This window comes from Triturus cristatus, chromosome 3_2 (genome assembly GCF_964204655.1).
Source record: "Triturus cristatus chromosome 3_2, aTriCri1.1, whole genome shotgun sequence".
NCBI classification, from domain to species: domain Eukaryota; kingdom Metazoa; phylum Chordata; class Amphibia; order Caudata; family Salamandridae; genus Triturus; species Triturus cristatus.
This window is the reverse complement of record NC_140584.1, coordinates 971,715,510-971,729,438: the sequence shown is the minus strand read 5'-3', so window position 1 is coordinate 971,729,438 and position 13,929 is coordinate 971,715,510. Positions and strand designations below refer to the sequence as shown.

The window sequence follows — 13,929 nt, the reverse complement described above, 5'->3', positions numbered from 1 at the left end:
ATTGAATGAGGGCGACCCCCTCGAGTAAAACAAAGGAATCCAACTGTCGTTTCAAAGCCTGACTGTAAATGCTAGGGCTTTCTGTATAGCCCTGGGGAATCCTACAGAAACGATAAGATCTATTATTTAATGTAAACCCAAAAAGATATCGGCTATCAGGGTGAATGGGAATGGAAAAGAAGGCATTTTTCAAATCAATCACTGAAAACGTGGTCGCCATAGGCGGGACCAAGGTAAGCAATGTCGTGATATCGGAAACCACCGGGTACTGGGGTATCACGATCTTGTTTACCTCTCTCAAATCAATTATGAACCGATAGATCTTTGCATCCGTGTCCTTTTTCAGAATAGGGAGAATCGGACTGTTACAGATATTATAGGGAACTTCTTCCACTACACCTACTGCGATCAAGTCTTGCACAATCTGTATGAGAGCCTCCTCGCCCTCCTGCGAAATACGATACTGCGGGAGGCGTGGTAACACCGCCCCCTCCTGGACACTAATGTGGACCGGGGGAATCACCATTTGTCCCACATCTGTGTCCGAAGTCGCCCATAAAGCACGAGGGAGGGTAGCCAACAACGCATCCTCTGATATCGTACACATCCGCCCAGACCGCGGGTAGTTGTCATTCAAAATCACCCTCACACCCTCAGGGGAGCAGCGGATCGTAGCCCTAAAGTGCTTTAACATATCAAGGCCCATAATGTTATCCGGTGTATACGGAGCAAGCAGAAACGGACAGGGCGCAGAAAAAGAATCAACCTTAAATGTAAGGGGCTGTGAAAGAGGGCTTCGGGAGAGTGTACCGTCAAACCCTACCGATGTAACCACTGAGCCGGATGGGGGAGCCCCCGGAACCAAGTACCTAGACAATGCACTACGTGTCGCTCCTGTATCTACTAGGAACTGATCAGTAGAACCTAAAACCTCAGCCGATACATAAGGACCCGTCTGATCGACCGGCACCTCAACTGATTCAGACCCCCATCCAACGCATTCCTATGCATGCTGCGAATCATGATATCCCGACCGATCGATCTCCGATACGTGATACTGGTGCTGGCGATCGAAAACATTTGAGCTATCCCGGTGCTGCCCAGCGGTATCGAAACGAACATGATCGTTAGAATTCCCTTTAAAGCTCGAGGAACCCCCTCTACCTCTCGGGCCACCCGGAGTATGCCCCTGACGCGAAGCACGCAACACTGGGCAATCCCTGGCCCAATGGCCCAATTGCTTACAATACGCACACTGGTTCCTATTCAAATCAGATCGGCCCGAAGGGGGACCATAAGATCCTCCCCTTCCTCTATTATTACCCCGTCGGGGCGGGCCATAAACTTGTGCCAACATTACCTTAGTCTTAAGATCTTTCGATTTCTTTTCCTCCTGGCCCTTCGCCTCGTGCTCCTGACGCTCATAATACTGAGCGATAGTCAGAAGGGCCGTCGGCGTCGCGGAGGACCAGGAACTCTCGCTCGCTTTTAAACGGGCCGCAACTGCCGGTAACAGATTAGCCACATATTTGTCCGCGAAAAGGTGGCGGCCAGTGTCGTCAGTAAGCGACTGGCCACTAAAATCATGAAACGTTTCCTCAAAGCGCGTGAAGAAATCTGCAACTGACTCGTCAACTTTCTGTTTACATGCGGCTAACATATTCCAGTCAATCTTTTTAGGGGGGATAATCGTCTTCAGCTTAGTCACAATAGCAGCAGGGAGATCTAAAATACTCTGCGGCGGTTTCTGCGCGGGCTTCCTCTCCCTGTCTTCATCCTCAAGCTCAGACCATCGAGCCTTAAAGGCAACCACATCATCTACCTTTCGGACAGATCGCCACGTGTCCGGTGGCAGAATAAGGCCAAAGAACAGATCTATATCCGCTAAGGTCATAACGCAAGAATTCAAGGCCCCCTCGACTTCCTCATAGAAGGCCGCTGGATTCTTGCGGGGGTCAGGCAATGCATTCTTTAACGCCATAACATCGGCCCTATGCCATGGAGTATAAACCCAATTATACACAAAATATCCCCTAGCATCGGCGGAGTTAATGTCCGAGCTAGTCCCCGCTCCTTTAGGAGGAACATACAAAGGCGCCGCCTCTCGCATTGGTTTAGCATGCACTACGTCATCCTTATCTGACTGGGAGGTGGATGAGTGGCCCCCTGCTGCAAACGAATCCGACTGCTTCTCCTCCTCCGTTTGTTGGCGTGCTTTCTCTCTAAGGGCCAGCACCTCGTCCCGCAAAGCGAACAACCGCCGAGCCGCCTCAGGAGCCTTAGGGGGAGAAAAAACACCATCATGCAATGCTTTAGCATCCGATGTCACTTCTTCAGGCTCAAAGACACTAGAATATTTTCGGAAAGCAGCAATCACTTCCTCAGCGAAATGAGACAGAAAATACACCCTCTCTCTATCTTGCCACGACCCCCAAGTATGGAACAACTCCTCCTTAGACATCTTGCCCTTAAGTGCACGGAGGGAAAGTTTCCGAAGCTCAGCCATATGCTCGGCCGATAACATGGACCGTGTGTCTACCTTACCCGAGGCCGGGCCAGAATCTTGCGGCCGCGGAGCAGATGCGCCAACATAAGGGGGCGGAGAGCGATCTAACAAATAAAAATCATCATCAGGATTATTAAGGACAGGATAAAGTGGCTGGCGAACAACATATTGACCCGAAACTTGGAGCCTACGCTCTTTCTCTTGTCTGTCCGCCTGCTCTTTGTCCTCCCGACGCTTCGCTTCCTGTGCTCGCACATGATCATTCTTTCGTTGGTCTTTATCATACAGCGCTTTCTCACGCTTCTCTCGCTCACGCACTTCCTTCACCCATAATCGCACACACTCAAACATATCCTGACGAGCACGTCGCTTACACATACACTGTTCCACATACTCAATCTTACGTATATCAAACGATCCATACAAAGGCCATCGCAACTCAGGATCCTTCTTTGTGTATTTCCTCCATACTGTGCTGTACATTATGGAAGAAAGACCATGCTTCACATACATATCCCTATTAGGCGTCCCCTCTGGGGGAGCCGGAGCAGATTCCTCGAGGTTCAACCGGTTTCCGAAACAGCAGCACCACTTACGGAGTGGAGTGCGCTGAAAGCAGGCATGCTCAGAAATAATGCAAAATATGCAATATTATAAAAAATGGCACTTAATCGTTGCGCCGTTCAAAGTTACACAACTCTGGAGAAATCTCTCCACATCACCTGCCTATATGTGTTGCAACGCATATATATTCACAAAGACAAATCCAAAATATGACTAGTCATCATCAATCAAACTCAAATAGCCAACCCAGGCTTCAAAAACTCGGAGCAAGTACCGTACAACGGTTCTTACCAATCAAGAGTCCAGATTCCAACTGCCAAGCTCCACAATCGCCCAAACGGCTCTCACGGCAGGACCGACAGAAGAGGTCTCAGTCGATGACCGGCGCCACCCAGACGGTCAGCTCGGAAGGGAAGGAAGAAAAACCTCGGGATGCCAGGGCTAAAACGCCGCTGGCAGTGATCACGTCCCCGGCCAAACTCCTCACCTTCGTCGCGACCAGTCCTTCGAGCATCCGAGTCGCCGATGAGCCCCACGTGACGGGCGCCAATTGATGAATACAGGCCCCAGCTAGGCCCGCAAGGCACAAGGGTTCGCTCTCCTGTAACGGAATCTATAAGGAAGTTGGCACGGAAACTGCAAAGTACAAAAACAAGGTTTATTAACCCTTAAGGGTGGTCCTACAATCCATACAATACCCTTCAGCATTGCATAGAGTAGCACACAGAACTTGCGTACACAGTCCCCTTTTATACACAATAGAGGGGCTCATAAGTGGGTGGATACAACATGAGGCCGAAGAAGATTACCATTTATGGTCATTCTCGATACTGAATCAATACATGGGCGGAGCTAACACACTCCTTGAGCCCGTGAACACATGGTCAAGCAAAGCTAATTATAACAGATGTGGTCAAGTCTGGGCATGCGCCAGACAGACAAGAGAGAGCTATTTATAAACTGTTACTAGGCAGATTACAAGAGCAACTAACACAAAGGTCGGACTCTCCTCGTGGCGAACACGTGGCAGCATGACAATACAAAATGGAGTCCAAACTTCGGTCAACATAACGGAGAAAACATGATCTAAAGGGAAAGCATTAATGTCATCAGTAAATGCTTAATCACATTGCTGCTCTAATTACAACAACTCTCCCCCCAAAAAATCCCTGGTGGCCTAGTGGGCCCTAGATTAACAAAAAAAGGCGAGATGCCCCCACATGGGGGCAGACAGCCAAAAACATATCCCCCGAAGGAGTGACCCTTGCCCAAGGGGCCACTCCCCACAAAGTAGTCCCTGGTGGTCCAGTGGGCCACATTAAAAAATAAATGGCGAAATCTGCCCCCCAGAGGGGCAGACAAAGCCAAAAAAACATTGCCCCCATAAGGGGAGTGACCCTTGCCCAAGGGGCCACTCCCCACAAACAAATCCCTGGTGGTCTAGTGGGCCAAATATGAGAGACAGCCCCCAAGGGAGTGCGACCCTTGCCCAAGGGGTCACTCTCTCCCCAAAAAATCCCTGGTGGCCTAGTGGGCCCTAGATAATAAAAAAAAAGGCATGATCTGCCCCCCCTCCCCCATGGGGGCAGACAGCCATAAACATACCCCCAAAGGGAGTGACCCTCGCCCAAGGGGCTACTCCCCACAAAAAATGGACTCATGGTCCAGTGGGCCAATTTTTTTTTTTATTTATGCATAAATCTGCCACCTCCCCAGAGGGGCAGACAAATCCAAATATTCATGCCTCCAAAAAGGGGAGCGACCCTTGCCTAAGGGGCCGCAACCCCAAACAGGAATTTAGTTGCAGAGAGTTTAAAAAATAAAAATAAACCCTATCTCTAGTGGGCATTCCTGCTGCACGATTGCACGATCGTGCAGCAGGAATGCACAAAAGAGGCATGGGGGGGGGGGGGGGGGAGTAAAATTCTTTCCTTTACCCCGATGCCTCTTTTGGTGAAATCCCCCCCTCCCCAGAGACAAAATTCACCTGTTTGTTTCCTGACGCGCTGGAAGCAAATGGCTTCCTGCGTGTCGGGAAACAAAGGGAAACCTCCAATGATGTCAGCGCGTCATTGATGATGTTGGGTTGGGGGAAGCGCTTTCCCTGCCTTCCCCGGTGGAATCGCTAGAATCTGTGTCCCACGGGGGGAGCGCCAGCGCTTTCCCCATGGGTGGGTGTCATGACGGCTCCCGGCCGTCATGAGCACAAAAGGGTTAACTAAAATGGGCTATAATCAGATTTATGAAACTCTTATGACTTTCAGTACTAGTGTGGTTTGGGCTTCCATGAAGAAAGACTAATTGTTAATTACATTTAAATATGCTTTGAAATTAGCTATGGAGCAAAGAAAATGGTTCTTATGTACATTTTCTATTTTATTTTAAATTTGGAAGCTTTCGAATAATCTTTGGTTATTTTTATTACGTGAATTTTGCAGTTTTATTATGAGTGATATTTCCATATTTTCACATTCTCAGAGAGCAAAGTCTTGTCTGTTAGAGCAGCACTACCCCATATGTCTTTTATATTTACAGATTTATTTGGTTTTATAGCTTAGACTATTGTATTTTGCATTTTACCTTTAAGCAGTCCTCTGCCTGTGCTTCGAAACCTATTTCGTGTGGCTGTAAGGACAAATGGCTTTAACACCGCTGATTGTACTAAAATATTGTACTCATCTATGTAGCAGACCAATGTGATCCATTCTACAATAAACCTATTGGTTGCCTCTTGAATAATAGCATGTTTATTGTGCAAGCAAACAATATATTTATTGCATCTCATGAATTATTCAAGAAGTGCTCCATTGTTCTTAACTACAGCACTTTTATTGTCCATAGTGTGTGGAATGGGATATATTGTTTGTTTGTGTTTTGTATACCACATGCACTTATACTGAAATTTCCTCCATGCATCAACCATATGAAGATTATGCTTGACCTTATCATGGCTTTAATAATATTTATCTTGCAGAATCCAGGAAAGGCGGGCTCTGATAGCACTACTGAGTTAATCACAGGATTAATGCAACTAGTTCCACAATCAAATATGCCAGAAATAGCAGAAGAAGCAATGGAGGTAGATACCATGTTATCTCTTTAATTTATTTTTATTAAATCATTGACCAATAATAAGGGTAAATAACTATTGTGTATGCCAGAGTCCAGTCCAGTCCAGAAGAAAGACAAAGGCTATAGACCCCAGGGATTAATAGTATCATACATTTACATCGAATGAAGACGCACACTAACATGTTGTGTACAGTTGATGATTTACAGGAGAACCCTAATTTGCTGCACTCAACATATGTACTATGCCACCTACCAGCCATCTTAACATTCAGTCTTAAACAGAAGAGAGACTTCTATGTACTCTCCTTGGCCCTAGATATTTTCATTTGAGTTTTCTGTTAATTCTTACATATGTCTTGCGTTTAAGATGCAGCTAAGACTTGCTTTCAACCCTTTTCATTATCTGTGAAACCATGATAAACACTTAATTGGTTGGTGTAATTTTCAAAGTAGGCAATTGTAGATGGCTGGCTTGGTACTAGACCTCATGCCCCCATTTGATGTGATTCATATTGTTAATACAATGGTTGCTTTTGCCATGTTGCTATTGTATGCAAGATGAGATAACATACATCTGCAAGTGATCATGTTGATGTGTTTTGAAAACTCAGTCATAATCATTGGAAGTATCTATCTTTTTGGTTGGATATATTGGAACCAGAAACTACTAGTATACCTAAGTTGTATGTCTAATGCTTTTAGTATTACAGATATTTGGAAATTACACCTTACCAAATGGTTTGTGTTATACCTGCCAGACAACAGGCTTTCAGCTGCACAGCTTGAGACCAGTGCAATGATGAGCCATTTCAACACATGCTGTTACCAGTATGAAAGGAACAGCTAAAGACTCTGTTGTCCGATAAAGTGAGGAATCACAGAGCTGCAAAATCTTATACAACTGACTTTAGGCCACAGACAGGTACTTCGATGAGGTTCTTCTCAGAGTACTAGCAGATTCAATATTCTGTTCATCTAAATCTTGGATAGCAAAATTTCCTCATTCTGCGTTTTTAAGTGAGATTTTGAAGGCTGCTTTTGTGGTTTGCCAACTATACTTGTAGCCAAAAACATACAGAACACTTTCATGGTTAACAGTCAATATGACAAGAGTGCAACAAAAAGTCCTAGAAGGCAGAGGGTGTACTACTGATCCTAGTTTGTGTTGCTATTGTAACTCTGGCAGTACACTACTTAAGGGCTAAGGGCGTAGCTGATGGGACAAGATGGTGGCTTGAACGAGGGTGACTGGGCCATCCATGCCAAGAATGCGTCCCCGCATGACGTCGGGCGTTCATGTGGAGAGGCGGTTGCCAGCTGGAAAATCCCAGATCAAGGGCTGCTCTATACCCTAGGTGGTGCTAGCTGGGTGACCTTATGGCTCAAAACGACATTGCCAGCCTGAAGCAGCCTCCGAGCTCTCTTTTCTTCCCTTGTGTCAGCACATAGTGCCCGCTCAAGTAGCATGGACCACCCTGGAGCCAACTCTACATATCTTCTCCTGCTATTGGTGGGCCATGGTGCAAGCGGGCTGGCTCTGCCCTGGACACGGGTGCTCCGGCAAGGTTGGCTGTCATGTCCCCATGGGAGGGCTGGGGGTAAGAGTCAGATCGCAGCCTGCATGTGGACGAGGAAGATACATTCTCTCCTACCCATGCACTGAACCTGCTGTGTCCAAGATTAAGGCTTAGGCCTACTCAATGGCTTCCTAAGGCATGTGGAGGTGCGGGATTCCTATGACACATCTGCAGACAATTTTGATGCATGTTGCACTCCACAGAGTGGTGGGCAACATTTGAGGAAACGTTGATTCTGGAACAGAGGCTAATAAGGTGCTGCACACACTGCTGACATGGAGCCCTAAACAAAAAAATATATATATATTTCACACCCCAGCAAGGTCAGGCACTGCCTTGGACATGTCTTAAGCTTCAATGGAGCCAAGTCCTCCAGATCGAACTCTTTGACAAAGATTTATTTTTTACAGCATACCTAAATGCTCAAGAAATACACATCTTAAGTTATCGCTGTTTAATGTGGTGCACCTCATGTACTTGACTCTGGCCAGACTGCACTGGTTTTCAATACCTGTTTCGACAAATGCCCCACATGTGGCGAAGATTTGGCAGAATCTTTCCATATGATGTGGCAGTGTATTGCACTCTAGACATTCTGGTAGGAATTGCGCGAGCTGGTCACACAAGTGACAGACATCACATTAATGCACCGAAACATGGTCCTGTAACTGATGCCCCACCCAAAAGTGGATTAAGCATGTAGTAAATTCATTGATTTCCTTTTACGCTCATGAAGCGCTCAGTTGCAGTTAATTAGATGTCTAGTAACCCTCCCCGTCCACCCCCATCCTCAAATCTTGAAAAATTGGACATTTGAGTTTGGAAATTGGCATAGGCTGAGGACACTGTGGTGAGATGTTTACGGCACAGACCAGGGAAATATTCGCACATCACCCAAAGGGACATTTTATTGCTAGCCTTAGACCTCGGATTGGACTAAAGACCACCATAGGTCAATGTTATGTGTGCACCATTCCATGTGTAAGTTACACGGCACATTGTCCCTGCATTTCCATAAATAGTGCTCAGCTGGATGTTCTCACTCTGTGCCTGCCTCACCATGGACATGGTGGGCTTACCCAAGACCCATCAAGTAAACCCCCTTATAGTCTGCAGCAGATCCACATCATTGATTGGAATTAGATCAGCTGCCTGTTTATTTAGTGATCTGCGATTGTGATGTTACATGCTGCAAAGTGTTGCTCTGTGCACAGGACAGGGCTAAGGTGTAACTGTATTCTATTTCACAATGCATGGATAATTGAAAAATCTCGGTAAAGAGCAGGTTATGTCTTACTGCCTCAGATACTCCTTATAGTTGGATGTGTGCCATTTTCTCGTTTCTTTCATCATTAACATGCTTGGCTGTGTTTTGTCTTTTCTTCCTATCCTGATTTACCTCATTATGTTCTACTGAGAACAGTTAAAATAATCACCTTCCTAAATTGACTCCTTATTGTTAAAATATTTGTGTTTAGGCTTTGCTAGTTCTTCATCAGCCAGAGAACATTGATTTATGGAATCCGGACGCACCCATTGAAACATTTTGGGAAATCAGGTAGGGAGACCAAAATGCATTTGACATGTTTGTGAGCTAGTGACCGATTTAGTATCCTAGAATATGAAAATGACCCCTGAAACAGTTGTATTTTTTCCATTTAGATTCCTTTGATAAAAATGCATTTTTGCAATATATAACTTTCATAAATATGTTATAGTTGTGGTTCATTCTCTTAATATTTTATTTTGTGCACTATTTTCATGATCACATACAATACTTTTTCACAATCATTTTACTTTATTTTTTGATCCCCTGGGATTTTTGTAGCTTTATTATTTCTGTTGTGTAGCTTGGCTCATGTTTGCTGTTGCTCTAAATGTTAGTTATGATTGTCTTGGAGTGGTACCAACTGATTATTTTAAACAGATGGCATAAGAATCGAGGATACAGAAAGAGATGCAGTCTTCTTACCAGGAAACACTTGCCTATCAAAGGAAATTAGATTCATACTTGGAAGTCTTTCTGATGAGTGGGCCATACATCAATCTCATTGAGAGTTTTGAGTTTTCTTAGAAAAAGGTTCTTAACCTCATTAAGGTTCAAGTAAACTTTCTTGGAGAACGACTCTAGTCTGCTACTTAATTACTGTGTACAGTATGGCACTTCAAGCAGAAACCAATTTAAGGAATATGCATGCTACATTGTTTAACCCCTAACAATTCCAAAATGTATGCCATGTCTCAGCCTCAATTGATGAAGTTTAGTCCCTCTTTACTAAATGTATGAATTAGTTGTAGAAAACGACATTTGTAATTTTAGTTGCTTTGAAAGACTTATGCTGCGTGGTATCTTCTGTTCATGTGTCTGTGAGTGTTTGCTTATATGTGTGAGTAGAGGGGATATTACAAGTTTGGTTGAGACTGAGACTTCATCTGATGGGGATCACAATCTTTTGCCTGAAAGCTGTTGCAGAGTATCTGAAGATAGTATTCAGTGGAAGGATCATTGAACCTGCGAAGACCACAGGAGTGGTTGATCCATGTAGTTGTTACTGAGAATGTCTATATGAAAGTGTTCTCATTGAGGGAGATGGTTGAATTTCTTGGTGAAGCAGATGTATTAATCTATCTGGAGCAGGTGTTCGCTTATCATCTTGTCAAGTTTCATCCGGATAGGTCTGAAGGCATCTATTACACTGCAGGGTTATTTTACTTTTTTGATCGTACCATTTGGTCTGGGTGTAGGCACCAGTATTTTATTGAACGTGGTGTTAGGCAATGTCCCACAAAGAAACTGATTTTAGGTGAAGGTTTAGACCCTGTGTGTGCGTGCAACAAGTGAGAGCCATGTGGGTGCGCATCAAGGTGGATGCTCGTTTTGGCCTCTACGTTAAGTTGGAAGGTTTTCCATCATTCCCCATACCTGCGAGTGTCCCCCCTCATTCGGAGTAGTTTTAGAGTGTGGGCCTCCCCCTTGTCCTTTTCAGTAACACGTTAAGCCAGCGCTAAGGTCCAGAGGAGCAGGGGCCTTCCATCCCATGGCCACCTGTCGTTTGAATAAAGCGAAGTTCAGGTCAATGAATCTGTGGAGTTGTTTGTCACCTTTCACTCAGGTGCACAGCCCCAGCAAGCAGGATTCTGATGTAGGCGAGAGGTTGTGTACCACCAACTTGGCAACTGTGGCAGTCACCGCTTTCCAGGCTGGGTGCAGCACCTGGCTGTCCCACATCATGTGGTAGAAACTAGCCTCCTGTATTGTACAGTGGGGGGCATTCGGGGGAAAGTGCTGTAAACATGTGCTTAAGGCACTGGGGGAAGAGGTAGGCGTGGTGGATATAATTGTAGTATGTGAAGCTGAACCTGGAGTTACGGGATACCTCCTTTACCAGCTGAAGTCCCCTGGCCCATGCCACATCTTTCTAGGGCCGTTACAGCACTCCATCCCATCTGGCGCACGCTCCTGGCGTGTAGTTCGCAGCATTCGTAGTAAGGGCCGTGTAGAGCGCAGTGATGGCATGCGGAGTGCTTCACGAGGATAATAGTGTGTTCAGCATGGCGGAAGTGGCGGGCTCCCTATCCCTGACATTCGACGCATCGCGTGCAATAATGACAATACTAAATGTTTCTGATCTATGGAGCAACTGTTTGCTGCTGTTTGACAACCACACAAAGAGAAAGCATTTTCCAAGTCTGAAATTGCTCAATAGATTTTCTTAGTGTTCAGGTTTGTTGTGCACCACCCATTTACAACCTTCATCCTATTCTCTATTCACATTCAACACAAGGTCGCAATAGTGAATTCCTTATGAAATATCGATTGTGCAGAAATTTGCAAGGCAGCTATAATGGACCCTAGACACATTCACCAAACAATATTGTGTACAGATATGTAGATATTCTCAGGACATAGTATGTTATGTGTGGCTTGTATGTTGTATTTGATCTCTTTGCTCTGAAGCGGTTTGACGTGTGGTATTAAAATAGTATTGTGATTGGTTAGTTTTTTGTTGATAATTGTTAAACTACATTGTGAAGTATAAGCAAATGCTTTGATTGTACCCTATCCTTCTTGCCACATTTAGTATAAATTAGAAATGTGTCTTCCATCTGTTATTCCTAACCAATTAAGGTTGATAGAAGCCTTCAAAATCTAATAGTAGAAGGAATTTTGTTAGGCTACAACCTCGGGAAGAGGCTACGGCCTTGCAACATTTTGTCAAAGTTAAAGGCAGAGATCGCATTATGAGGGACGAAAATGTTAGGAATTATTTTAACCGTTTGTAATTACTCTGTGAACATTCAGTTATCTTCTGCTCACTGTACCTTGACCTATGAAAAGAACCAATTTCAGATAAAATTTGTGAACTAACCGTGAAAGGGACAGCTAACTTTAGAGGTTGCATTGCAGAGCCATGCAACCTGTGAAGTGAATCCAGGCTAGTTTCAGCCTTACTTGGCTTCTTTGTTGAGATGCAGTTTGAGGACTTGTGAAACACAGTGCAGTGGAGCCCTCCCCTGGGAATATTTTCACCTGAGAAATCTCACTTCATTGAGAAATCAAATCTTGATTAATGAAAATGATTTTCATTGAAATTAATTGGTGCCAGTTTCATTCCATTGCATGCACTCCCCTTGAGGGGAAATGTGTTGTAGTTGTTTGGCTGGACTGTCAACGTTTAAGTAGCAGAACAGTCTGTTTGCATATGGGTGACCCCTATAATAATGGTAAACTAAGCAAGCAATCGTAGGACAGATTGACACCTATGCCTTTGGTAATGATTTATTAAAATATTCTGGCCTGGTCTGAGTTAATTACGGCCAAATGCTGACTCAAGGGTTGTCGGAGGAAGGGAGCAGTATGTCGAAGGAATGGTCTGCTACTTGTGTGCTTTGGCAAACACATACACACACCCCACACGAGAATTGGATGGTGAACTGAGACTGCATGATGCCAAAGACTGAAATACGTTGATATGTCTTTACTTGAATCAAGCGTTATTTCCATGGATGGCTTTCCATCATTTCTGCAAGTGATCATCTGTTTATCACATAAACCCTGTCGCAGTAGCGACGAGGGGTAAAGAGCAGTGTTTTCAGTGTTTATATGTCTGAAGGACTGACGATTTCTACAAACTGGGACTAATTATTTTATCCCTGTTACTCACGAGAGCTGGCAATCTTAATTTATTATGTATATGGCTATCTGATAGAGACTACTAGCCGCATATTCCTTCATGTAGAATTCTCCCCAGGCGTGCGACTAGATCCGTAAACTTTTTGCCACAGCATCCCTGCGCGCCGGGGGAGGGGCGACATCACGCGACTCCGCCCAGGCATTGTCCGCGTACGTGACGTCAGCGAGGTAACATAAGACCCGCCCCGGCACGCCCATGTCATTTTTTTCCTTTTCCGCTTGCAAAGCGGATCCGTTCCTTGCTGCGGGCCTGTTTAAGGCCGTCTTTCTTCCATTCTTTGTGGTGGAACAGTGTGCGAATGCCTTCAGGCTTTAAAACTTGCACGTTTTGTGGGCGTCTTATGTCGGCGACGGACCCTCACCTCATTTGCATGTGGTGTTTGGGGGAGGATCACGGCACCTCAGATTGTGCGGCATGCCAAAAGTTGAAGCCGAAGTCGCGGCGGGAGCGCCAAATGAAACTTCTCTCGGCGTGTCTCTCCAGGTCGACGTCCTCCCCTCGGTCTGCTTCGGCGGACAGCTTCAGGTAGTCGTCCTCGCCTTTCTCCGATGTCACGTGTGCGTCGGTCCCCGGTGGGTAAGTGTCGCAGTTCGTCCCTGGGGGCTGGTTTCCGTCCTACCAGGTGCGTGGACTCTCCGTGGGTGATGCGGCCCGCGAGTCGTCCTATCCACCGTTTTCCGGTGTTTGGGCATCGAGAGTCCAGATGGAGACTTACACGGCGGCTTTGCAGGCCTCGCTGGCGTCTCCTCCTCCTTCCCATCCTGGGGCGTCGGCGGATCTCTCGCCTTGCGCAGGGCCCTCCGTGGTGCCGCTGGTGGCTCCGGCCATGGCGCCGACTGGGTCGGATCCAGGCTTGGAGGATGTGGTGCTGTTGGGGTGCAGCTCCTCTGGGGCACCTCCTTCAGGCCACGGCATCTCTGCCTCGCCGCAAACCCCCGCGGGGGTCCCTGTGGTGTCGGGAGGTTGCCGGGGCTCGGGTCGCATTCCCGAGCCCCTCTCGGTCCCTTGGTAGGGT

General features: G+C 46.0%; 1 protein-coding gene across 12 annotated transcripts in view; it reads left to right on the top strand.

The window, feature by feature from the left end:
- The window catches only part of NF1 (neurofibromin 1), a 1,956,660-nt gene that overhangs the window by 646,062 nt on the left and 1,296,669 nt on the right, over nucleotides 1-13,929 (top strand). For all 12 annotated transcript variants that reach the window (XM_085649550.1, XM_085649547.1, XM_085649544.1 and 9 more), the window contains exons 14-15: nucleotides 6,045-6,149; nucleotides 9,198-9,277. In XM_085649550.1, coding sequence (XP_085505676.1) covers nucleotides 6,045-6,149; nucleotides 9,198-9,277 — 185 coding nt within the window. The remainder of the gene's footprint in view (nucleotides 1-6,044; nucleotides 6,150-9,197; nucleotides 9,278-13,929) is intronic.